At 42.8% G+C, this 26,135-nt stretch overlaps 2 protein-coding genes across 2 annotated transcripts in view; both read left to right on the top strand.

The window, feature by feature from the left end:
* Positions 1-20,996, top strand: part of LOC115195306 (LIM domain and actin-binding protein 1) — a 29,399-nt gene extending 8,403 nt beyond the window's left edge. Inside the window, exons 5-10 of the mRNA XM_029755079.1 lie at positions 2,460-2,541; positions 12,448-12,590; positions 13,145-13,192; positions 19,690-19,820; positions 20,021-20,205; positions 20,705-20,996. Coding sequence (XP_029610939.1) covers positions 2,460-2,541; positions 12,448-12,590; positions 13,145-13,192; positions 19,690-19,820; positions 20,021-20,192 — 576 coding nt within the window. The 3' untranslated portion in view covers positions 20,193-20,205; positions 20,705-20,996. The remainder of the gene's footprint in view (positions 1-2,459; positions 2,542-12,447; positions 12,591-13,144; positions 13,193-19,689; positions 19,821-20,020; positions 20,206-20,704) is intronic.
* On the top strand, positions 13,971-18,058 carry LOC115195307 (stress response protein NST1-like). The gene is made up of 2 exons (XM_029755080.1): positions 13,971-14,429; positions 14,538-18,058. Exon 2 carries the CDS (start codon positions 16,899-16,901, stop codon positions 17,793-17,795), a length of 897 nt encoding a protein of 298 aa, XP_029610940.1. The 5' UTR covers positions 13,971-14,429; positions 14,538-16,898; the 3' UTR covers positions 17,796-18,058.
* Positions 20,997-26,135: the final 5,139 nt, after the last annotated feature.

The raw sequence follows: 26,135 nt of genomic DNA, 5'->3' as shown, positions 1-26,135 counted from the left end.
GGACAGTATCTGCTGTGTCAACAGTTTTCATTGTGTAGAGACCAGTGTCTGGCCCTCCAACTCCACACTGGAGCCATGTCTCCCTGGTAAATCAAATCAAATCAAATGTTATTGGTCACATACACATGGTTAGCAGATGTTAATGGGACTGTAGAGAAATGCTTGTGCTTTTAGTTCCGACCGTGCAGTAATATCTAACAAATCTTCTAACAAATCCACAACAACTACCTTTTATACACAAGTGTAAAGGAATGAATAAGAATATGTACATAAAAATATATGGATTAGCGATGGCCGAACGACATAGGCAAGATGCAGTAGATGGTATAGAGTACAGTATATACATATGAGATGAGTAATGTAGGGTATGTAAACATTATATAAAGTGGCATTGTTTAAAGTGACTAGTGATACATTTATTACATCCAATTTTTAATTATTAAAGTGGCTAATGATTTGAGTCTCTATGTGGGCAACAAACTCTCTGTGTTAGTGATGGCTGTTTAACAGTCTGATGGCCTTGAGATAGAAGCTGTTTTTCAGTCTCTTGGTCCCAGCTTTGATGCACCTGTACTGACCTCACCTTCTGGATGATAGCGGGGTGAACAGGCAGTGGCTCGGGTGGTTGTTGTCCTTGATGATCTTTTTGGCCTTCCTGTGACATCGGGTGGTGTAGGTGTCCTGGAGGGCAGGTAGTTTGCACCCGGTGATGCGTTGTGCAGACCTCACTACCCTCTGGAGAGCCTTACGATTATGGAGAGCCTTACGGTTAGTAGAGAAATAATAGTTCTGTATAGCACTTTGTGACATCAGCTGATGTAAAAAGGGCTTTATAAAATACTTTTGATTGATTGAAGAGTTTTGAACAAATGAATGTCTTCAAAAATGAAGGAGAAGCAAGAGCTAGCAATATTTAGTTGTATTTTTTTTCTTCGACTTTTTAGCAAATGCAGCTAGCTAATTTAGCCTACTCAAACACCTGGCTCAAACAGAGAGGGATGCTATGTTAGCTAGCTGGTAATGGCTATCCAACATTGGAACTCTTCCAAGTCAAGGTAAGCTTTTGGTTTTATTCATTTATTGCCAATGGGGACCACCAGTATAACTGCTAAAGTGCTTTCTGACTGTACACTGTACTGCATGATTGTAGCGGGTTTACTAACGTGTTACTTCTCGAAGCTATGTTGACTATGACGGTAGCTAGCTAATATGATGACAACGATGTCGGCTGTGTGTGTAGTGGTTAGCGGTTATGGTATGGAGGTTTGGCTTGGAAAGGTGTTTTCGCCTGGTCACAGACAGCTCTTGTGTTGTGCAATGATGTTCACAAGCATAGGGAAAAGGTGAGAGATAGATGCATAGATGCCAGAAGGAATTATACAATGAGCAAAGGGATCATGCTGTTTGTATGTGGCTGTTATGAAAGGGATCATGCTGTTTGTATGTGGCTGCTATGAAAGGGATCATGCTGTTTGTATGTGGCTGCAATGAAAGGGATCATGCTGTTTGTACGTGGCTGCTATGAAAGTGATCATGCTGTTTGTATGTGGCTGCTATGAAAGTGAACTGTGTTTGAGGGTGATCAGGGGTGTATTCATTCCGCGGATTCTGTTGAAAAACATTTCTTAAACGGAAGCAAACGGAACGAAACGGGGATAAACATACCTGCATTTGTCCAATAGAAACTCTCGTTTGCGCCTTGGATTAATGATTACACCCTAGATCAACTAGATGCAGGCCAGAGTGTGCAAGGCGCTATTGAATGTGTCACTGTCTGTCACCTTGATTACTAACATTTGTCTCTCGACCTGTGTGCACCTACGTTGTAAGCATTCATTCGTAGGCTAGGTTGTAGCAACCTCTTGATGGTTACAGGGACTATTTGAGTATCATGTAGTAGCCGAAACCTATCGATGTTACGTTGAACTGGGTGAATAGAATATGAATGACAGTCATCCAATATGCTATAATAGAAATAAGGCCATGCTCATTAAAAAACAATGATCGTCCTCCCTGATCTTAAATGGCACGGACCCGCCACTGGTCTACAGGTGAGTGTGTGGAGGCTATGATGGTGTTATTCCAGTGACTATGGTATTATTCCAGTAATCATGTTATTATTCCAGTAATCATGGTATTATTCCAGTTGTCATTGTATTATTCCAGTTATCATGGTATTATTCCAGTTATCATGGTATTATTCCAGTTATCATGATATTATTCCAGTTATCATAGTATTATTCCAGTTATCATGGTATTATTCCAGTTATCATGGTATTATTCCAGTTATCATGGTATTATTCCAGTTATCATGATATTATTCCAGTTATCATGGTATTATTCCAGTTGTCATGGTATTATTCCAGTAACCATGGTACTGTTCTACTGCTAATATACCGTATCATGTCTGGTGGTTAGCAGTGACATCATACGAACTTTGTCATTTCTGTCCCCCTGAGGTCGGGAGAACGACGCGCTCAGAGAGGAGAAAGACCATCAGTGGTATCAATCTGGAAAAGATATCTACAGCATCTCAGGATGGTGAGTAACTACAGCGCTGTCCTAGTCATCATATCATGTGATTACGTTTCATCAGCAATGTACAAGGTTATATATCATACAGACCCCCACAACAGTCAACCTACTGTATCTACACTATATATACACAAAAGTACGTGAACACCCCTTCAAATTTGTGGATTCGTCTTTTTCAGCCGCACCCGTTGCTGGCAGGTGTATAACATAGAGCACACAGCCATGCAATCTCCACAGACAAACATTGGCAGTAGAATGGCCTTAATGAAGAGCTCAGTGACTTTCAACGGGGCACCGTCATAAGATGTCACCTTTCCAACAAGTCAGTTCGTCAAATTTCTGCCCTGCTAGAGCTGCCCTGGTCAACTGTAAGTGCTGTTATTGTGAAGTGGAAAAGTCTATGAGCAATAACAGCTCAGCCGCGAAGTGATAGGCCACACAAGCTCACAGAACGGGACCGCCGAGTGCTGAAGTGCGTAGCGCATAAAAATCCTGTCCTCGGTTGCAACACTCACTACTGAGTTCCAAACTGCCTCTGGAAGCAACTTCAACACAAGAACTGTTCGTTGGGAGCTTCATGAAATGGGTTTCCATGGCCAAGCAGCCGCACACAAGCCATGTGCAATGCCAAGCGTCGGCTGGAGTGGTGTAAAGCTCTCCGCCATTGGACTCTGGAGCAGTGGAAACACATTCTCTGGAGTGATGAATCACACTTCACCATCTGGCAGTCCGACGGACAAATCTGGGTTTTGGTGAATGCCAGGCGAATGCTACATGTCCCAATGCATAGTGCCAACTGTAAAGTTTGGTGGAGGAGGAATAATGGTCTGGGGCTGTTTTTCATGGTTTGGACTAGGTCTCTTGAAATTCTAGACGATTCTGTGCTTTGTGGTAACATTCTGGGGAAGCCCCTTTCCTGTTTCAGAATGACAATGCCCCAGCGCATAAAGCGAGGACCATACAGAAATGGTTTGTTGAGCTCGGTGTGGAGGAACTTGACTGGCCTGCACAGAGCCCTGACCTCAACCCCATCGAACACCTTTGGGATGAATTGTAACGCTGACTGCGAGCCAGGCCTAATCACCCAACATCAGTGCCCAACCTCACTAATGCTCTTGTGGCTGAATGGAAGCAAGTCCCTGCAGCAATGTTCCAACATCGAGTGGAAAGCCTTCCCAGAAGAGTGGAGGCTGTTATAGCAGCAATGTTCCAACATCTAGTGGAAAGCCTTCCCAGAAGAGAGGAGGCTGTTATAGCAGTAATGTTCCAACATCTAGTGGAAAGCCTTCCCAGAAGAGTGGAGGCTGTTATAGCAGCAATGTTCCAACATCTAGTGGAAAGCCTTCCCAGAAGAGTGGAGGCTGTTATAGCAGCAAAGGGGGGTCCAACTCCATATTAACACCCATGATGTTGGAATGAGATGTTGGACGAGCAGGTGTCCACATACTGTTGGTCATGTACTGTATTATAGACGTGACAATAGGTATTGGTTGAAGCTCAATGTTAAATTCAAATCTCCCATCATATCTAATCCAATATGTCACAAATCTCGATGGAAAATCACAAATCAACTTGATTGGAGGTACACAACACACTCCACGCCTCTCGTCATGAGCCGTCCGGATATGCGGATTTTTAACAGGGTCGTTAGCAATTAATTTTTAAGAGAATGCCAAGAATGTGCAAAGCTGTCATCAAGGCAAAGGGTGGCTACTTTGAAGAATGTCTAATATAAAATATATTTTGATTTGTTTAACACTTTTTTGGTTACTACATGATTCCATATGTGTTATTTCATAGTTTTGATGTCTTCACTATTATTCTACAATGTAGAAAATAGTAAAAATAAAGAAAAACCCTGGAATGAGTAGGTGTGTTCAAACTTTTGACTGGTACTGTATGTATGTACAGTGCATTCAGAATGTATTCAGACCCCTTGACCTTTTCCACATTTTGTTACGTTACAGCCTTATTTTAAAATGAATAATACCCCAAAAAAATTCTCATCAAGCTACACACAATACCCCATAATGACACAGCAAAAACTGCTTTTTTTGTGTGTGTGCAAAATGTATTACAAAGAAAATATGTGAAATATCACATTTATATAAGTATTCAGACCCTTTACTCAGTACTTTGTTGAAGCACCTTTTGCAGCGATTACAGCTTCGAGTCTTCTTGGGTATGACGCTACAAGCTCGGTACACCTGTATTTGGGGAGTTTCTCCCATTCTTCTCTGCGGATCCTTAGCAGATGTTAATGCGAGTGTAGAGAAACACTTCTGCTTCTAGTTCAGACCATGCAGTAATATCTAACAAGTAATCTAACAAATTCACAACAACTACCTTATACACACAAGTGTAAAGGGATGAATAAGAATATGTACATATAAATATATGGATGAGCGATGGCTGAACGGCATAGGCAAGATGCAGTAGATGGTATAGAGTACAGTATATACATATGAGATGAGTAATGTAGGGTATGTAAACATTATTAAAAGTGGCGCTATTTAAAGTGACTAGTGATACATTTATTAAGTCCATTTATTTAAGTGGCCAGAGATTTGAGTCTGTATGTTGGCAGCAGCCACTCAATGTTAGTGATGGCTGTTTAACAGTCTGATGGCCTTGAGATAGAAGCTGTTTTTCAGTCTCTCGGTCCCAGCTTTGATGCACCTGTACTGACCTCGCCTTCTGGATGATAGCGGGGTGAACAGGCAGTGGCTCGGGTGGTTGTTGTCCTTGATGATCTTTTTGGCCTTCCTGTGACATCGGGTGGTGTAGGTGTCCTGGAGGGCAGGTAGTTTGTCCCCGGTGATGCATTGTGCAGACCTCACTACCCTCTGGAGAGCCTTACGGTTGTGGGTGGTGCAGTTGCCGTACCAGGCGGTGATACAGCCCAACAGGATGCTCTCGATTGTGCATCTGTAAAAGTTTGTGAGTGTTTTTGGTGACAAGCCGAATTTCTTCAGCCTCCTGAGGTTGAAGAGGCGCTGCTGCACCATCTTCACCACGCTGTCTGTGTGGGTGGACCATTTCAGTTTGTCCGTGATGTGTACGCCGAGGAACTAAAAACTCTCCACCTTCTCCACTACTGTCCCATCGATGTGGATGGGGGGGTGCTCCCTCTGCTGTTTCCTGAAGTCCACGATCATCTTCTTTGTTTGTTGACATTGAGTGTGAGGTTATTTTCCTGACACCACACTCCGAGTGCCCTCACCTCCTCCCTGTAGGCCGTCTTGTCATTGTTGGTAATCAAGCCTACTACTGTAGTGTCGTCTGCAAACTTGATGATTGAGTTGGAGGCGTGCTGGGCAATGCAGTCATGGGTGAACAGGGAGTACAGGATGGGGCTGAGAACACACCCTTGTGGGGCCTCAGTGTTGAGGATCAGCGAAGTGGAGATGTTGTTTCCTACCTTCACCACCTGGGGGCGGCCCGTCAGGAAGTCCAGGACCCAGTTGCACAGGGCGGGGTCGAGACCCAGGGTCTCGAGCTTAATGACAAGTTTAGGGGGTACTATGGTGTTAAATGCTGAGCTGTAGTCAATGAACAGCATTCTTACATACAGTTGAAGTCAGAAGTTTACATACACCTTAGCCAAATACATTTAAACTCACTTTTTCACAATTCCTGACATGTAATCCTAGTAAATAATTCCCTGTTTTAGGTCAGTTAGGATCAGCACTTTATTTTAAGAATGTGAAATGTCAGAATAATAGTAGAGAGAATGATTTATTTGAGCTTTTATTTCTTTCATCACATTCCCAGTGGGTCAGAAGTTTACATACGCTAAATTAGTATTTGGTAGCATTGTCTTTAAATTGTTTAACTTGGGTCAAACGTTTCAGGTAGCCTTCCACAAGCTTCCCACAATAAGTTGGGTGAATTTTGTCCCATTCCTCCTGACAGAGCTGGTGTAACTGAGTCAGGTTTGTAGGCCTCGTTGCTCACACACGGTTTTTCAGTTCTTCCCACAAATTTTCTACAGGATTGAGGTCAGGGCTTTGTGATGGCCACTCCAATACCTTGACTTTGTTGTCCTTAAGCCATTTTGCCACAACTTTGGAAGTATGCTTAGTGTCATTGTCCATTTGGAAGACCCATTTGTGACCAAGCTTTAACTTCCTGACTGATGTCTTGAGATGTTGCTTCAATATATACACGTAATTTTCTTTCCTCATGATGCTATCTATTTTGTGAAGTGCACCAGTCCCTCCTGCAGCAAAGCACCCCCACCACATGATGCTGCCACCCCTGTGCTTCATGGTTGGGATGGTGTTCTTTGGGTTGTAATCCTCCCCCTTTTTCCTCCAAACATAACGATGGTCATTATGGCCAAACAATTCTATTTTTGTTTCATCAGACCAGAGGACATTTCTCCAAAAAGTACCATCTTTGTCCTCATGTGCAGTTGAAAACCGTAGTCTGGCTTTTTTATGGTGGTTTTGGGGCAGTGGCTTCTTCTTTGCTGAGCGCCCTTTCAGGTTATGTCGATATAGGACTTGTTTTACTGTGGATATAAATCATTCTGTACCTGTTTCCTCCAGCATCTTCACAAGGTCCTTTGCTGTTGTTCTGGGATTGATTTGCACTTTTTGCACCAAAGTACGTTTATCTCTAGGAGACAGAACGTGTCTCCTTCCTGAGCGGTATGACGGCTGTGTGGTCCCATGGTGTTTATACATGCGTACTATTGTTTGTACAGATGAACGTGGTACCTTCAGGCATTTGGAAATTGCTCCCTAGGATGAACCAGACTTGTGGAGGTCTACAATGTTTTTCTGAGGTCTTGGCTGATTTCTTTTGATTTTCCCATGATGTCAAGCAAAGACACACAGAAGCTTCTAAAGCCATGACATCATTTTCTGGAATTTTCCAAGCTGTTTAAAGCCACAGTCAACTTAGTGTGTGTAAACTTCTGACCCACTGGAATTGTGATACAGTGAATTAAAAGTGAAATAATCTGTCTGTAAACAATTGTTGGAAAAATTATTTATTTCATACACAAAGTAGTTGTCCTAACTGACTTGCCAAAACTATAGTTTGTTAACAAGAAATTTGTGGAGTGGTTGAAAAACGAGTTTTAATGACTCCAACCTAAGTGGATGTAAACTTCTGACTTCAACTGTAGGTATTTCTCTTGTCCAGATGGGAGAGGGTAGTGTGCAGAGTGATGGTGATTGCATCGTCTGTGGACCTATTGAAGCGGTAAGCAAACTGAAGTGGGTCTAGGGTGTCAGGTAGGGTAGAGGTGATATGATCCTTGACTAGTCTCTCAAAGCACTTCATGATGACAGAAGTGAGTGCAATGGGGCGATAGTCATTTAGTTCAGTTACGTTATCTTTCTTGGGCACAGGAACAATGGTGGCCATCTTGAAGCATGTGGGAACAGCAGACTGGGATAAGGATTGGTTGAATATGTCCGTAAACACACCAGCCAGCTGGTCTGCGCATGCTCTGAGGACGCGGCTAGGGATGCCGTCTGGGCCGGCAGCCTTGCGAGGGTTAACACTTTTACATTTTTTACTCAAGTTGTCCACAGAGAAGGAGAGCCCACAGGCTTTTGTTAGCGGGCCGTGTCAGTGGCACTGTATTGTCCTCAAAGCGAGCAAAGAAGTTGTTTAATTTGTCTGATATACACGGCTGTGACTATAGTCGAAGAGAATTCTCTTGGAAGATAATGCGGTCGGCATTTGATTGTAAGGAATTCTAGGTCAGGTGAACAAAAGGACTTGAGTTCCTGTATGTTGTTGTGATTGCACCATGAGTCGTTAATCATAAGACACACAACCCCGCCCTTCTTCTTACCAGAGAGATGTTTGTTTCTGTCGGCGCGATGCGTAAAGAAACCGGGTGGCTGTGCCGACTCTGACAACATATCCCGAGTGAGCCATGTTTCCGTGAAACAGAGAATGTTACAATCACTGATGTCTCTCTGGAAGGCAACTCATGCCCTAATTTCATGTACCTTGTTATCTAGAGATTGGACATTGGTGAGTAATATGCTAGGAATATGTCTTTGGGTTTTTATAAGCCAATAGATCTAGGGCTGAAGTGAGGTGAGATTCTTCTATAGGCTCTACTGTGTGAATCACAGAGCCCTGATTCTTCTATAGACTCTACTGTGTGAATCACAAGGCCCTGATTCTTCTATAGACTCTACTGTGTGAATCACAGAGCCCTGATTCTTCTATAGACTCTACTGTGTGAATCACAGAGCCCTGATTCTTCTATAGACTCTACTGTGTGAATCACAAGGCCCTGATTCTTCTATAGACTCTACTGTGTGAATCACAGAGCCCTGATTCTTCTATAGACTCTACTGTGTGAATCACAAGGCCCTGATTCTTCTATAGACTCTACTGTGTGAATCACAGAGCCCTGATTCTTCTATAGACTCTACTGTGTGAATCACAAGGCCCTGATTCTTCTATAGACTCTACTGTGTGAATCACAGAGCCCTGATTCTTCTATAGACTCTACTGTGTGAATCACAAGGCCCTGATTCTTCTATAGACTCTACTGTGTGAATCACAGAGCCCTGATTCTTCTATAGACTCTACTGTGTGAATCACAAGGCCCTGATTCTTCTATAGACTCTACTGTGTGAATCACAAGGCCCTGATTCTTCTATAGACTCTACTGTGTGAATCACAGAGCCCTGATTCTTCTATAGACTCTACTGTGTGAATAGGCTCTACAACATTTGCATAGAAGAAGCAATCTCTTCTTTTCGACAAGTATGTGCTGTGTCTTTAAGAAATGAATGACTTCATTCTTGAGGCAGAAAGTGGCTGTGGAATCTGACTTTGTGGCTGTGGAATCTGACTTTGTGGCTGTAGAATCTGACTTTGTGGCTGTGGAATCTGACTTTGTGGCTGTGGAATCTGACTTTGTGGCTGTGGAATCTGACTTTGTGGCTGTGGTATCTGACTTTGTGACTGTGGAATCTGACTTTGTGACTGTGGAATCTAGTGGAAACCAGACGGGAGGCAAAGAATGATGAGGAAGTGAATGAGTTTTTGGTGACGAGTGAGACAAAGCGAATCAATAAAGTTTTTAGTGACAGTCAGCTTTGAAATCAGCATATTTTGTGTTATGGTTTGGTTATCACCAATAAAGTACTACAGTAGTGAATTCAGCTGTAAGCTAACACAGAAAGTTAGCCTACAACTAAAGCTGGAAGCTACCGGTTTCGTCTTGCATTGGAAAGTGTTCTAGCCTGTAGGGACATTGTTTCGTGAACAGCGATTAACAGTTCTACATGCTGTGTTGCATTATTCAAGTTTGTTAACTTGTGTACCACATGATTGGGGACTGGGGAACTAATGCAGGCCAGACAGCTGCAGCAGTGAATGAGCCAAGGGAGCAGGATGTTGGCTCTATAAAGGCCCTGCAGCAGTGAATGAGCCAGGGGAGCAGGCTGTTGGCTCTATAAAGGCCCTGCAGCAGTGAATGAGCAGGTGGAGCAGGCTGTTGGCTCTATAAAGGCCCTGCAGCAGTGAATGAGCCAGGGGAGCAGGCTGTTGGCTCTATAAAGGCCCTGCAGCAGTGAATGAGCCAGGGGAGCAGGCTGTTGGCTCTATAAAGGCCTTGCAGCAGTGAATGAGCCAGGGGAGCAGGCTGTTGGCTCTATAAAGGCCCTGCAGCAGTGAATGAGCCAGGGGAGCAGGCTGTTGGCTCTATAAAGGCCCTGCAGCAGTGAATGAGCAGGTGGAGCAGGCTGTTGGCTCTATAAAGGCCCTGCAGCAGTGAATGAGCAGGTGGAGCAGGCTGTTGGCTCTATAAAGGCCCTGCAGCAGTGAATGAGCCAGGGGAGCAGGCTGTTGGCTCTATAAAGGCCCTGCAGCAGTGAATGAGCCAGGGGAGCAGGCTGTTGGCTCTATAAAGGCCCTGCAGCAGTGAATGTGCAGGGGGAGGAGGCTGTTGGCTCTATAAAGGCCCTGCAGCAGTGAATGAGCCAGGGGAGCAGGCTGTTGGCTCTATAAAGGCCCTGCAGCAGTGAATGAGCAGGTGGAGCAGGCTGTTGGCTCTATAAAGGCCCTGCAGCAGTGAATGAGCAGGTGGAGCAGGCTGTTGGCTCTATAAACGCCCTGCAGCAGTGAATGAGCCAGGGGAGCAGGCTGTTGGCTCTATAAAGGCCCTGCAGCAGTGAATGAGCAGGTGGAGTAGGCTGTTGGCTCTATAAAGGCCCTGCAGCAGTGAATGAGCAGGTGGAGCAGGCTGTTGGCTCTATAAAGGCCCTGCAGCAGTGAATGAGCCAGGGGAGCAGGCTGTTGGCTCTATAAAGGCCCTGCAGCAGTGAATGAGCAGGTGGAATAGGCTGTTGGCTCTATAAACGCCCTGCAGCAGTGAATGAGCAGGGGGAGCAGGCTGTTGGCTCTATAAAGGCCCTGCAGCAGTGAATGAGCCAGGGGAGCAGGCTGTTGGCTCTATAAAGACCCTGCAGCAGTGAATGAGCCAGGGGAGCAGGCTGTTGGCTCTATAAAGACCCTGCAGCAGTGAATGAGCCAGGGGAGCAGGCTGTTGGCTCTATAAAGGCCCTGCAGCAGTGAATGAGCCAGGCGAGCAGGCTGTTGGCTCTATAAAGGGGCTGCGCTGTGTCAGGGGAAAATTACATAATTACCTGATTTGTTTGATATTAATAGTAAAGTGTTATTTATTTAACTAAGAGTAAGACTGGCCTGCTAAGGCTGAGTTTTATGGTGTCCACTCTAGCACCCTGCAGTTAGTCTGGGCGTCTGGTTAAGGAAATGGGTTTTGCTAGCGAAAGCTTGAGCTGACAATGGACTTTGTGATAAAAATCTAAAAGGTGGCATTCTATAGACAAGATGTGGTGTGTGTGTGTGACCCGAGATAGAGAGAGCCTGGAAGAGTTTAGAACAATGCCTCATTGTCTCATCTTCCTGGCATCTGGGAAACTAAGCCGGGTTGGAAGCAAAACAACATCCCGTGCAGATAACCAGAAGATGGACCAAGGTGGCTTATGGGAACGGTAGAAATGACTGACTAAGCATTTAGGGCCTATATAAGATCTCTGTTTTTTTCATTATCAGTTAAGCTCTCAGTAACACAACTTAGTGTGCGGTCGACGGTTTTATTATTGCAATAATTAATCGATGTTGAATAAAGATGATTGTTTGAATAATTGTCCAAGTTTCTCTGAGTACTGACATTTCCACTACAGCCTGACAAAGACTTGATCCTCTCAATCACCTGAGACACATTTGGCAGAAGTACCGAACATAACAAAAATTCTAGTACCGAACCGACCAAAGACACTACAGTATGAAGATAGGCAGAAACTGCTTGTCCAATAGAAATTCCCGATCACACTTGTAGGCGATGTCATGGCAGCGTTGGCTAGCTAAGCTCATGCGTAGAAACAGGTCATCGGGTCTAACTGTCGTCTCGTGTGCAGGCCATCAAATCAAAGGCAGTCCGTCGATATAAAGCTCTTCTTTGACGAAGATGAAAACGTGTCAGTTTGTCACTTTCACGAGGTTGGAGTAATAACACGTTCAACTATTTAAGACATAGGCTCCAATCTAGGTTGTGCCTTTAGATTTGGAGAAAATGAACAACTAAGGAAGAATTCTTCACTTCTCTCATTGACTTCTCAAATCCCAAACTCCAGCCTGCTCTGTTTGGTCTGTTTTGTAATCATTCCTGGAAGTCTCACCATGTTGCGCCTCTGGGTTTAGAAACTCTGTGAGTGGACGGATACATAATAGGTTAGGGTTACACGCAGTACATTAAGATACGCTATCATCACAATGAAAGTGGGGTAAAACTGTGAAATGGTGTAAATTTGCTGCGCATCACAGCTAAGAATGTCTTGTAAGATATCAATGGGAAAGTGTGTGCAAAAAAAAAAGCTTTCTGTCCCTCTGATGTTTCCGTAGATGACAAGAGGAAGTCGATCTCAGACCTCAGAGACGCCAGTTCCTCCTCCTTCAACCCGGACAGGGAGAAACCGGTCGCTTCCGTCTCTGTCAGAGCCATATCTGCTCTCTATCTGTCCAAGGTAGCAGCTGCAGAGTCAACGGTAAGTACTCCTTCCCTCGCTCCTCTGAGATGTGTCTCATTGGCCCCTGGGGTTAGAGATGTTACAGTATTTTATCTATGAGCTATAGAACTATGTCCATCTTATTTCAAGGATCTATAGATCAGGACTTTCCAACCCTGTTCCTGGAGATCTACCTTCCTGTAGGTTTTAACTCCAACCCTGTTCCTGGAGATATATATATATATATATAGACAGGGCTGTACTCTGGTGTCAGAAAACACCAAGGCCTCTGGTCTCCACAACACACAGAAAACACCAAGGCCTCTGGTCTCCACAACACACAGAAAACATCAAGGCCTCTGGTCTCCACAACACACAGAAAACACCAAGGCCTCTGGTCTCCACAACACACAGAAAACATCAAGGCCTCTGGTCTCCACAACACACAGAAAACATCAAGGCAGGTCACTGAAAAGCCAGTAGTAAAATATACAGTACTATAACTGTTATGTAATGATAGTGATTATCCTTACATATAATTATTATTATATTAGTTTGTCATATTGAACTGATTTTATGATATTTCCCTGCAGGCTCCAGATCCATCCTCTCCAACCAAGAGAGGAGTGAAACCATCCAAGGTAGGCAGAGGAGTCCTGTTGTCTTCTTAAACGTCTCAGAGTTGGCATGACAAGGTGCAAGGTGTATTTTAGAAGGGTTGTTTGTTTGGCTTGCAGGTAATGTTGTGTTGTTGTTGATTTTGTTGCAATATAATGGTATTTTGTCAAACCATAACCATTCAAACATAGAAAAATATGGATAAGCCTGCTTTCACTGAGGACTGCGACTTACGGCACCGATTGTTTTGGAGTTCAACTAACAATGCTTGGAGTTCAACTAACAGAATGTTTGGAGTTCAACTAACAGAATGTTTGGAGTTCAGCTAACAGAATGTTTGGAGTTCAGCTAACAGAATGTTTGGAGTTCAACTAACAGAATGTTTGGAGTTCAGCTAACAGAATGTTTGGAGTTCAGCTAACAGAATGTTTGGAGTTCAACTAACAGAATGTTTGGAGTTCAACTAACAGAATGTTTGGAGTTCAGCTAACAGAATGTTTGGAGTTCAGCTAACAGAATGTTTGGAGTTCAACTAACAGAATGTTTGGAGTTCAACTAACAGAATGTTTGGAGTTCAGCTAACAGAATGTTTGGAGTTCAGCTAACAGAATGTTTGGAGTTCAGCTAACAGAATGTTTGGAGTTCAGCTAACAGAATGTTTGGAGTTCAACTAACAGAATGTTTGGAGTTCAGCTAACAGAATGTTTGGAGTTCAGCTAACAGAATATGACTTGGTTTGTAGAGGCTGTATGCAAAGGAGTATCTTAGTGATTTGTTTGGATCTGGGGTTGGAGATGGGGCTGGGGTTTGGGGAAACGTGAAGAGAACATCCAGCTTTGTTTGAGCAGCCATTGGATAGCCAGAACATTCATGAGGAGAGGGTTAACAGAGCCACGGACCAGGTGGAGAGGGCTGATGCTGCTCATGGGGAACTTACTGAGTGTGAGAAGGAGGAGTTGGTCACATTGGACGTCCAGTCTGCTAGGAGGCTGTTTGAGAGCCAGCAGCTCTACACCCTGTTGGCCAGCCAAGATTAACTTGTAGCCCTGAACAAGGCCATCGTGTCAGAGGACAAATGGGGAGCAATTCATAAGAGAAAACAAGTGTTTGAGAAAAGAAGCAGTGAGACAGTACAGAGAGTGATCAAAAGCATATTTGTTTTAGAAATCCTGGAGGTGAGGAGAAGCTCTGGATGTCTGATGTAACAATGCACACACTTAGTGATGGGTCTCCACAGTCAAACACGTCTTTGAGAGAAAGGTCCAGCTGCAGCATGAAGGGGTCTCCACAGTCAAACACATCTTTGGGAGAAAGGTCCAGCTGCAGCATGAAGGGGTCTCCACAGTCAAACACATCTTTGGGAGAAAGGTCCAGCTGCAGCATGAAGGGGTCTCCACAGTCAAACACCATCTTTGGGAGAAAGGTCCAGCTGCAGCATGAAGGGGTCTCCACAGTCAAACACCATCTTTGAGAGAAAGGTCCAGCTGCAGCATGAAGGGGTCTCCACAATCAAACACGTCTTTGAGAGAAAGGTCCAGCTGCAGCATGAAGGGGTCTCCACAGTCAAACACCGTCTTTGGGAGAAAGGTCCAGCTGCAGCATGAAGGGGTCTCCACAGTCAAACACCGTCTTTGAGAGAAAGGTCCAGCTGCAGCATGAAGGGGTCTCCACAGTCAAACACCGTCTTTGGGAGAAAGGTCACAGTGAGCTTCAACTGCAGATGTTGACGTTGAAACTAGTCTAACAAGTCAAAAGTGTCAGTGCACTCTATTTGAAAACAGTCCTTTCAAAGAAATAAACATAACAGAATGTCTATCACATCTGTAGGAACCAAAGCCCCAGAATAACCCTTCACCTCCAGGTGACTTAGCTCCAGACAGAAGGTTCCAGGAGGAGATGTTGGTGTTAGAGGCTACTGTTAGGAACAGAGCTCAGCTGTTTGACTCCGTGCTGTTGAACCTGATCAACCACCTAGAACAGAGTGGAGATAGAGACAGTGGCAGAGAGCGTCATCAACACAACGAACTCTCTCCATCACTTCAACGTCATACACCACCACGGATCCATCATCGAGGTTAGTGATACAGGAAGTGGTCAGAAGGATAGGTACGGGCTAACGTCCGTCCTGAGACCAGAGATAGAACAGAATGAGGTGGCTTAGGGCAGGGTTAAGAACTTTATACTCCAGCTGTTGCCTCGGACAACCCTTAAAGCCTCAGGTAGTTTACCTGAAGAAGGACAAGCAGGGGAACGTGGAGGTCACCATGGTGACAGTACCTGTCTCTCAGGTACATCTGGTTTTAAGGATAAAGAGTTCAGAACAGCTAACATTCTCCAACTCATTGGAGGACATCCTCAGTCAGGACAGCTCTCTGAGGAAAGGAGTAGTTATACAGGAGGACGGTCAGAAACGGGCTGAGGTCAACGTTAACTCCTTGTACAACCACACTGAAGGAGAGGTGGAGAGGTACCTCCCACCCGCAGGAACAGAGGGTGGAGACAAACGTCCTTAGACGTAGCTGCAGGATGGAGACAAGAATTCAACAGGGACTAGTGACGTAAGGAGAGGCGATGCAAAGTCAATCGTCAGCTGTGTCTTGGACACCAGTCAGGACCTCTCAGCCACAGCCTATTACAGACATGAGGTCAAGGGGAATGTCAAAGTTATTTAGGAGCTGCGTTGAGAAGGGTGATCTGGAATATCTCAAGACCCTGCAAGTCCAGCCAGGGAGGAGGAGGAGGCACTCCAGAACCAGACTGACATTGTAACGGGTGTCTACACAGAGCCAAAGACACATTATCTTCAACAACAACCAGAGGACTCTATGGAGCAGAATGATCCGGAGTCCCAGTTGATGTGAAGAAACTGAAGAGCATGTTCTCAGCCAACCAGAGCTGTGTCCAACAAAAGGATCATCCACTTTGCCAAGGACCGGCAGGCCAAAGTACCATAACTGCAGAGAGGAATGGTTCTGCAGGACGTGACATCAACACACCTAGACACTCACCTGGGCCAGTGAAGAATCAGAGCTTGAGACACTCACCTGGGCCGGTGAAGAATCAGCGCTTGAGACACTCACCTGGGCCAGTGAAGAATCAGAGCTTGGGACACTCACCTGGGCCAGTGAAGAATCAGAGCTTGGGACACTCACCTGGGCCAGTGAAGAATCAGAGCTTGAGACACTCACCTGGGCCGGTGAAGAATCAGAGCTTGAGACACTCCCCTGGGCCGGTGAAGAATCAGAGCTTGAGACACTCACCTGGGCCGGTGAAGAATCAGAGCTTGAGACACTCACCTGGGCCGGTGAACAATCAGTGCTGTTTTGAATTAAATAAAATTGTACCTACACACTGAAGAAGCCAGTAAAGCCAAAACGTATGTGTACGCTATCCCAGATGCAGTAAAACATTTCTAACATTGAATAATGAAGTAAGCTTTATGCAACATATTTTTCAGTGCAAACCCATTAGACCTCTTTGAAGGAGATGCTAAGGCGTGATGCTGAAGACTCAGGTAAAACACATGACCTCAATGTAGCGTCCCAGAAGACACCTGGCCACCCCGAGAAACAGAAGGAAGAGATCGTAGTGGAAATGCTGGATGAGGAAGACGACATCTCAAACCTCCAGGCTGCCTCCAGGCTGCCTCCAGGCTGCCTCCAGGCTGCCTCCAGGCTGCCTCCAGGCTGGCTGCCTCCAGGCTGCCATCTACACCCACCATAAGCCACCATGAAGGCCAAGGCCCTTCAAGAGAAACAGGTCAAAGCTGTTCAACAGGTGGCACAAGAGAAACAGGTCAAAGCTGTTCAACAGGTGGCACAAGAGAAACAGGTCAAAGCTGTTCAACAGGTGGTACAAGAGAAACAGGTCAAAGCCATTCAACAGGTGGTACAAGAGAAACAGGTCAAAGCTGTTCAACAGGTGGCACAAAAGAAACAGGTCAAAGCCATTCAACAGGTGGCACAAGAGAAACAGGTCAAAGCTGTTCAACAGGTGGCACAAGAGAAACAGGTCAAAGCTGTTCAACAGGTGGCACAAGAGAAACAGGTCAAAGCTGTTCAACAGGTGGTACCAGAGAAACAGGTCAAAGCTGTTCAACAGGTGGCACAAAAGAAACAGGTCAAAGCCATTCAACAGGTGGCACAAGAGAAACAGATCAAAGCTGTTCAACAGGTGGCACTAGAGAAGCAGGTCAAAGCTGTTCAACAGGTGGCACAAAAGAAACAGGTCAAAGCCATTCAACAGGTGGCACAAGAGAAACAGGTCAAAGCTGTTCAACAGGTGGCACTAGAGAAACAGGTCAAAGCTGTTCAACATGTGGCACAAGAGAAACAGGTCAAAGCTGTTCAACAGGTGGCACTAGAGAAACAGGTCAAAGCTGTTGAACAGGTGGCACTAGAGAAGCAGGTCAAAGCTGTTCAACATGTGGTACTAGAGAAGCAGGTCAAAGCTGTTCAACAGGTGGTACCAGAGAAACAGGTCAAAGCTGTTCAACAGGTGGCACAAAAGAAACAGGTCAAAGCCATTCAACAGGTGGCACAAGAGAAACAGATCAAAGCTGTTCAACATGTGGCACTAGAGAAACAGGTCAAAGCTGTTCAACAGGTGGCACTACATTTTGATTGAGGAAATGATGACGTCATTTACATATATTTTTGATCTGCCTTATCTATAAAAAAAACCCACTACAAGTCAGATTTGTGACACTGGGGACACGCCCGACACAGCTCTGAGAGGCTACACAAAACGCTAACACTCAGCCGGGCCAGTGCGTAGCAAGGAACAGCCCGGCGACCTGCCACTGACAACTGACCCGCCCCCCTGCGCTTCTCTCTCGCTCTTCACATTCAACGAGAGACAGACATGTCACCAGAGGTCTCTTCACAGTCCCCAAGTCCAGAACAGACTATGGGAGGAGCACAGTACTACATAGAGCCATGACTACATGGAACTCTATTCCACATCAGGTAACTGATGCAGCAGGAGAATCAGATTTCAAAAAACAGGTAAAAATACACCTTATGGAACAGCGGGGACTGTGAAGCAACACAAACATAGGACAGACACATGATAACATACACAATAACATTCTATACACACATGGATTTTGCGTTGTAGATATGTGGTAGTAGAGTAGAAGGCTGAGGGCACACAGTGTGTTGTGAATTCTGTAATGAATGTATTGTAATGTTTAAAAAATGGTATAAATGCATACATTTTTCTGGACCCCAGGAAGAGAAGCTGCTGCCTTGGCAGGAACTAATGGGGATCCATAATAAACCCCAGGAAGAGTAGCTGCTGCCTTGGCAGGAACTAATGGGGATCCATAATAAACCCCAGGAAGAGTAGCTGCTGCCTTGGCAGGAACTAATGGGGATCCATAATCAATACCAATATCTTATAAAGTGTTTTATTGTATCAGAAAATACCCTAAAATATTTATAATCAGCCAGTAGTGGAGTGTCCTGATGGTATTGAATCAGCCAGTAGTGGAGTGTCCTGATGGTATTGAATCAGCCAGTAGTGGAGTGTCCTGATGGTATTGAATCAGCCAGTAGTGGAGTGTCCTGATGGTATTGAATCAGCCAGTAGTGGAGTGTCCTGATGGTATTGAATCAGCCAGTAGTGTCCTAATGGTATTGAATCAGCCAGTAGTGTCCTAATGGTATTGAATCAGTCATTGCCATTGTACATTGTAAACAATAATGTGTTCTTAACTGACTTGCCTAGTTAAATAAAGGTTAAATTAAAAAAACAGAGAACAACTTGTCTTTGATTTGTTTAATTGAAAATGCATTTTAATATGATCACTATTTTTTAAATAACTTTTATGTGTTTCATTTTGATTCTTTAAAATGTGTGATTTAATTAAACATTTGTTTTCTTACTTTTTTTGGAAAGAATTGTAATAAAATGCTGTTAGTCTATTTCTATCATCTGTTGTTATTATCAACAACAAGCTGGACCACCTTGTCACGTTGCAACAGGAGTCAGATCTCTAGTCTAAAAACACAGATTCATAGAGGCCATTTATTGTTTTCAGTCTTTGACTTCATCATTAAACAATTAGCGTTTCTCTAGTTCACCTTGGCATTACAGCTGTTTGCCAAAATGACGCTAACTTTCCCAAAATTATATTGTTTTCCAGAAATCCTGGTTGGAGGATTACAGATTTCTCTGCTTATTCCCTTACGATTCCGGGAATCTTCCAACCAGTATTTCACAAAAATCTGGGAATTTTGATAAGGTTAGCGTAATTTTGGTAAGGTTAGCGTAATTTTGGTATGGTTAGCGTAATTTTGGTAAGGTTAGCGTAATTTTGGTAAGTTTAGCGTAATTTTGGTATGGTTAGCGTAATTTTGGTATGGTTAGCGTAATTTTGGTAAGGTTAGCGTAATTTTGGTAAGGTTAGCGGAGTTTTGGTAAGGTTAGCGTAAGGTTAGCGGAGTTTTGGTAAGGTTAGCGTAATTTTGCTACCCTAATCATGTTAGTGTAATAACACCCATCCCTGTCCCTCCAGTTCCTGCCATGTAAACAGGACGTGTGTTCATCCTGCCTGAAGCCAGTCTATCCTATGGAGAAAATGGCCGCTGATAAATTCATATTTCACAAGAACTGTTTCTGCTGTAAACACTGTCAGAAGAAGCTCAGGTGAGACAATGAGATCAGCTCAACACTGGAAACTAATCAAACATATGTCATCCATCTTCATTATTCACCCAACCCTCAGTGAATGTAAATTCATCACCCACAGTGTGTGTGTGTGTGTGTGTGTGTGTGTGTGTGTGTGTGTGTGTGTGTGTGTGTGTGTGTGTGTGTGTGTGTGTGTGTGTGTGTGTGTGTGTGTGTAGCATGCACAGCTATGCTCCTCTGTACGGGGAGTTCTACTGTGTATTCCACTACCAGCAGCTGTTCAGGAGGAAAGGGAACTATGACGAGGGTTTTGGACACACCCAACACAAAGACCGCTGGCTGCAGAGAACCAATGAGACGCCGGGGTCTAACTGCACTGATGTCATATAGAGCTCCCTAATTGGTGAGTTTAGTGTCCACACAGACAGTTTGACCACACAGACAGTTTAGTGTCCACACAGAAGTTTAGTGACCACACAGACAGTTTAGTGACCACACAGACAGTTTAGTGACCACACAGACAGTTTAGTGACCACACAGACAGTTTAGTGACCACACAGACAGTTTAGTGTCCACACAGACAGTTTAGTGTCCACACAGACAGTTTAGTGACCACACAGACAGTTTAGTGTGCACACAGACAGTTTAGTGACCACACAGACAGTTTAGTGTCCACACAGACAGTTTAGTGTCCACACAGACAGTTTAGTGTCCACAGACAGTTTAGTGACCACACAGACAGTTTAGTGTCCACACAGACAGTTTAGTGTCCACACAAACACAGTACAAGGTGTTTATCTATTATTTAGTGATTGTAAGGTAGTAACTGTATAAAGTGTGGGACAGTTTCGTTTTTATGGAGAGGAAATCTGGTAAAAGTGTGATGTTTTGTGTGTTCTCAGCTGACGTGGTGACCATGACAACACTGATTGACAGCATCTTTGGAGTCCCCTGGGTTATGTACTCCGTGTGCATACTGTATACACTGAGTCGCTTGACAGTAATCAGCATCAGAGTGCACTTTATGGACACAATTACAGAGAAATTATATCATGTTTTATTTCTGAGACAAGATCTCTCCTGATTCTGATTTCATCTTATCCATATCAGCAAATTATTGGGAATTTTGGTATCATATTAGTATCCCCATTAGCTGTTGCGAAAGTAGTAGGTACTCTTCCTGGGGTCCACACAGAACATGAAATAATACAGAACATGAAATAACACAGAACATGAAATAATACAGAACATGAAATAATACAGAACATGAAATAATACAGAACATGAAATAATACAGAACATGAAATAATACAGAACATGAAATAATACAGAACATGAAATAATACAGAACATGAAATAATACAGAACATGAAATAATACAGAACATGAAATAATACAGAACATGAAATAACACAGAACATGAAATAATACAGAACATGAAATAACACAGAACATTAAATAATACAGAACATGAAATAACACAGAACATTAAATAATACAGAACATGAAATAATACAGAACATGAAATAATACAGAACATGAAATAATACAGAACATTAAATAATACAGAACATGAAATAATACAGAACATTAATAGACAAGAACAGCTCAAGGGCAGAACTACAACAATTAAAAAATGTGACACCTAGCCTACATACCAATACATACACACAAACTATCTGGGTCAAATAGCCTACATACCAATACATACACACAAACTATCTGGGTCAAATAGCCTACATATCAATACATACACACAAACTATCTGGGTCAAATAGCCTACATACCAATACGTACACACAAACTATCTGGGTCAAATAGTCTACATATCAATACATACACACAAACTATCTGGGTCAAATAGCCTACATACCAATACATACACACAAACTATCTGGGTCAAATAGCCTACATATCAATACATACACACAAACTATCTGGGTCAAATAGCCTACATATCAATACGTACACACAAACTATCTGGGTCAAATAGCCTACATATCAATACATACACACAAACTATCTGGGTCAAATAGCCTACATATCAATACGTACACACAAACTATCTGGGTCAAATAGCCTACATATCAATACATACACACAAACTATCTGGGTCAAATAGCCTACATATCAATACGTACACACAAACTATCTGGGTCAAATAGCCTACATATCAATACATACACACAAACTATCTGGGTCAAATAGCCTACATATCAATACGTACACACAAACTATCTGGGTCAAATAGCCTACATATCAATACATACACACAAACTATCTGGGTCAAATAGCCTACATATCAATACATACACACAAACTATCTGGGTCAAATAGCCTACATATCAATACATACACACAAACTATCTGGGTCAAATAGCCTACATATCAATACATACACACAAACTATCTGGGTCAAATAGCCTACATATCAATACATACACACAAACTATCTGGGTCAAATAGCCTACACACCAATACATACACACAAACTATCTGGGTCCAATAGGGGAGAGGCGTTGTGCCGTGAGGTGTTGCTTTATCTGTTTTTTAAACCAGGTTTGCTGTTTATTTGAGCAATATGAGACGGAACAGAGTTCCATGCAGTAATGACTCTATATAATACTGTACACTTTCTTGAATTTGTTCTGGATTTGGGGACTGTGAAAAGACCCCTGGTGGCATGTCTGGTGGGGTAAGCGTGTGTGTAAGTTGACTATGCAAACAATTTGGAATTTTCAACACATTAATGTTTCTTATAAAAAGAAGAAGTGATCCAGTCAGTCTCTCCTCAACTCTTAACCAAGAGAGATTGGCATGAATAGTATTTATATCAGCCCTCTGATTACAATGATGAGCAAAACGTGCCGCTCTGTTCTGGACCAGCTGCAGCTTAACTAGGTCTTTCCATGCAGCACTGGACCACACAACTGGACAATAATCAAGATTAGACTAAACTAGAGCCTGCAGAACTTGCTTTTTGGAGTGTGGTGTCAAAAAAGCAGAGCATCTCTTTACTACAGACAGACCTCTCCCCATCTTTACAACCATTTTGACCATGACAGTTTACATTCTAAGGTAACAACAAGTAATTTAGTCTCCTCAACTTGTTCAACAGCCACCCCATTCATTACCAGATTCAGCTGAGGTTTAGAGCTTAAGGAATGATTTGTACCAAATTCAATGCTCTTAGATTTAGAGACGTTCAGGACCAGTTTATTACTGGCCTCCCATTCCAAAACAGACTGCAACTCTCTGTTAAGGGTTTCAGTGACTTCATTAGCTGTGGTTGCTGATGCGTATATGGGTGACTCATCAGCATACATGGACACACATGTTGTGTTTAATGCCAGTGGCAGGTCATTGGTAAAAATAGAAAAGAGTAGAGGGCCTAGAGAGCTGCCCTGTGGTACACCACACTTTACATGACATTAGAGAAGCTTTCACTAAAGAAAGCCCTTTGAGTTCTATCTGATAGATAGCTCTGAATCCGCGATATGGCAGAGGTTGAAAAGCCATAACACATACGTTTTCTCAACAACAGGTTATGGTCAATAATATCAAAGGCTACACTTAAATCTAACAGTACAGTTCCCACAATCATCTTCTTATCAATTTATTTCAACCAATCATCAGTCATTTGTGTCAGTGCAGTACATGTTGAGTGCCCTTCTCTATAAGCATGCTGAACGTAAGTTGTTAATTTGTTTACAGAGAAAGAGCATTGTATTTGGTCGAAAACCATTTGTTCCAACAGTTTGCTAAGAGCTGATAGGCCTGCTGTTAGAACCAGCAACCAATAACTTTGGCTTCCCTCCAGGCCTGAGGACAAAGACTTTCCTCTAGTCTCAGGTTAAAGATATAACAGATAGAGTGGCTATAGAGTCAGATACCATCCTCAGTAGCTTTCCATCTAAGTTGTCAATGCCAGGAGGTTTGTCATTATTGATCGATAACAATAATTGTTCCACCTCTCCCACACTAACTTTATGAAATACTAAATTACAATGATTTTCTTTCATTATTAGTTATTTTATGCATGAATATGATGACTCACTGTTCGTTGTTGGCATTTCCTGCCTAAGTTTGACCACTTTGACTGTGAATTAATCATTAAAATAATAATTGGCAACATCAAATTCGATGAAAGTTGAATTAGTTTTTCTGCCCATAATTGAATTTACAGTACTCCAAAGTTTTTCCCCATCATTCTTTATAACATTGATCTTGGGGTTGGAATGGAAATGAAGCTTTATGAAAACAGCATGCTGGTGTTGTAACTTTTATTTCTCTTTTATTTTGAAATGTTCACTGATATCAAAATGTTTTTTTTTTGTGATGTAAATAATGCATTATGTCATGTCATTAATTTCATAATTCAATTTATATTTTTTTTGCTTCGAAAATGTCTCTCAAACAATGAAGTTTGAGATCTGAATAACAATCTGTTATCTTTATTGTTCATTTAGTATATCTACACTATAGATACACTATAGATACACTATATCTACATTATTGATACACTATATCTACATTATAGATACACTATAGATACACTAAGTATGTGGACACCCCTTCAAATGAGTGTTTTCGGTTATTTCAGCCACACCCATTGCTGACAGGTGTATAAAACCGAGCACACACCCATGCAATCTCCATAGACAAACACTGTCAGTAGAATGGCCTTACTGAAGAGCTCAGTGACTTTCAACTTGGCACTGACATAGGATGCCACCTTTCCAACAAGTCAGTTCGTCAAATTTCTGCCCTGCACGGCCAATTTTTCAGTTTTTTATTTGTTAAAAAAGTTTGAAATATCCAATAAATTTCGTTCCACTTCATGATTGTGTCCCACTTGTTGTTGATTCTTCACAAAAAATTACAGTTTTATATCTTTATGTTTGAAGCCTGAAATGTGGCAAAAGGTTGAAAAGTTCAAGGGGGCCGAATACTTTCGCAAGGCACTGTATATTGTAAGTATTAAACTTGATCCACATTTCTAAATACTTGGAAATTAAATATGTTGATATCAATACAGTTAAAATGCTTATATTTTCATCATCCTATGAAGTATCTATTGTTACTGTTGTCTCAAACAATAACACCCAACCATCATAAAAAAATTGAAAATAACTACATTTTGAGGAACAGAATCAGAACTAACATTAGCCATACTGTTATGGAACATAAGCGTTATTTTAAAAGCACGGGAACTGGTTATTCAAGTTATTTTACGTTCCAGGCATTTTTTTCACGGTCCCACAAAAAATGCAATGAAGCGCCTTACGCTTCTTTGCTGACGTTTACTGCCACCGGCCATATTCAACGGGTGTTGTACACTTTAGCTTTAGACATGTAGCTAGCTAGCTAGGGAAACAATGAACCTAGCTAGGTAAACAATGAACCTAGCTAGGTAAACAATGAACCTAGCTAGGTAAACAATGAACCTAGCTAGGTAAACAATGAACCTAGCTAGGTAAACAATGAACCTAGCTAGGTAAACAATGAACCTAGCTAGGTAAACAATGAACCTAGCTAGGGAAACAATGATCCTAGCTAGGGAAACAATGATCCTAGCTAGGGAAACAATGATCCTAGCTAGGTAAACAATGAACCTAGCTAGGTAAACAATGAACCTAGCTAGGTAAACAATGAACCTAGCTAGGTAAACAATGATCCTAGCTAGGGAAACAATGATCCTAGCTAGGTAAACAATGAACCTAGCTAGGTAAACAATGAACCTAGCTAGGGAAACAATGATCCTAACTAGGTAAACAATGATCGTAACTAGGGAAACAATGAACCTAGCTAGGGAGCCAGCCAGCTAACGGTAGCTAGGTAGCTAACAGTACACTTTAGCTTGAAATTAAACGACTTTCTGTCAAAATTAGAAAAGTGTACTGTTGACTAACCCCATACCTTACAAATTTCGCAACCGGGGCATTCAAACGAGGCTGTAATGGAAACTAATGGGACTGTAGAGACTGTGTTAGCATTAATATCCAGGCTGTAATGGAAACTAATGGGACTGTAGAGACTGTTAGCATTAATATCCAGGCTGTAATGGAAACTAATGGGACTGTAGAGACTGTTAGCATTAATATCCAGGCTGTAATGGAAACTAATGGGACTGTAGAGACTGTGTTAGCATTAATATCCAGGCTGTAATGGAAACTAATGGGACTGTAGAGACTGTGTTAGCATTAATATCCAGGCTGTAATGGAAACTAATGGGACTGTAGAGACTGTTAGCATTAATATCCAGGCTGTAATGGAAACTAATGGGACTGTAGAGACTGTTAGCATTAATATCCAGGCTGTAATGGAAACTAA

The sequence above is a fragment of the Salmo trutta genome, chromosome 6, assembly GCF_901001165.1.
Source record: "Salmo trutta chromosome 6, fSalTru1.1, whole genome shotgun sequence".
Taxonomy (NCBI): Eukaryota; Metazoa; Chordata; class Actinopteri; order Salmoniformes; family Salmonidae; genus Salmo; species Salmo trutta.
The sequence above is the reverse complement of the archived record's forward strand: the minus strand, read 5'-3'. Positions and strand labels throughout refer to the sequence as shown.

Excerpts from the sequence above, each read along its gene's own strand:
- LOC115195307 (XM_029755080.1), top strand. The coding sequence starts at position 16,899 with ATGAAGGCCAAGGCCCTTCAAGAGAAACAGGTCAAAGCTGTTCAACAG.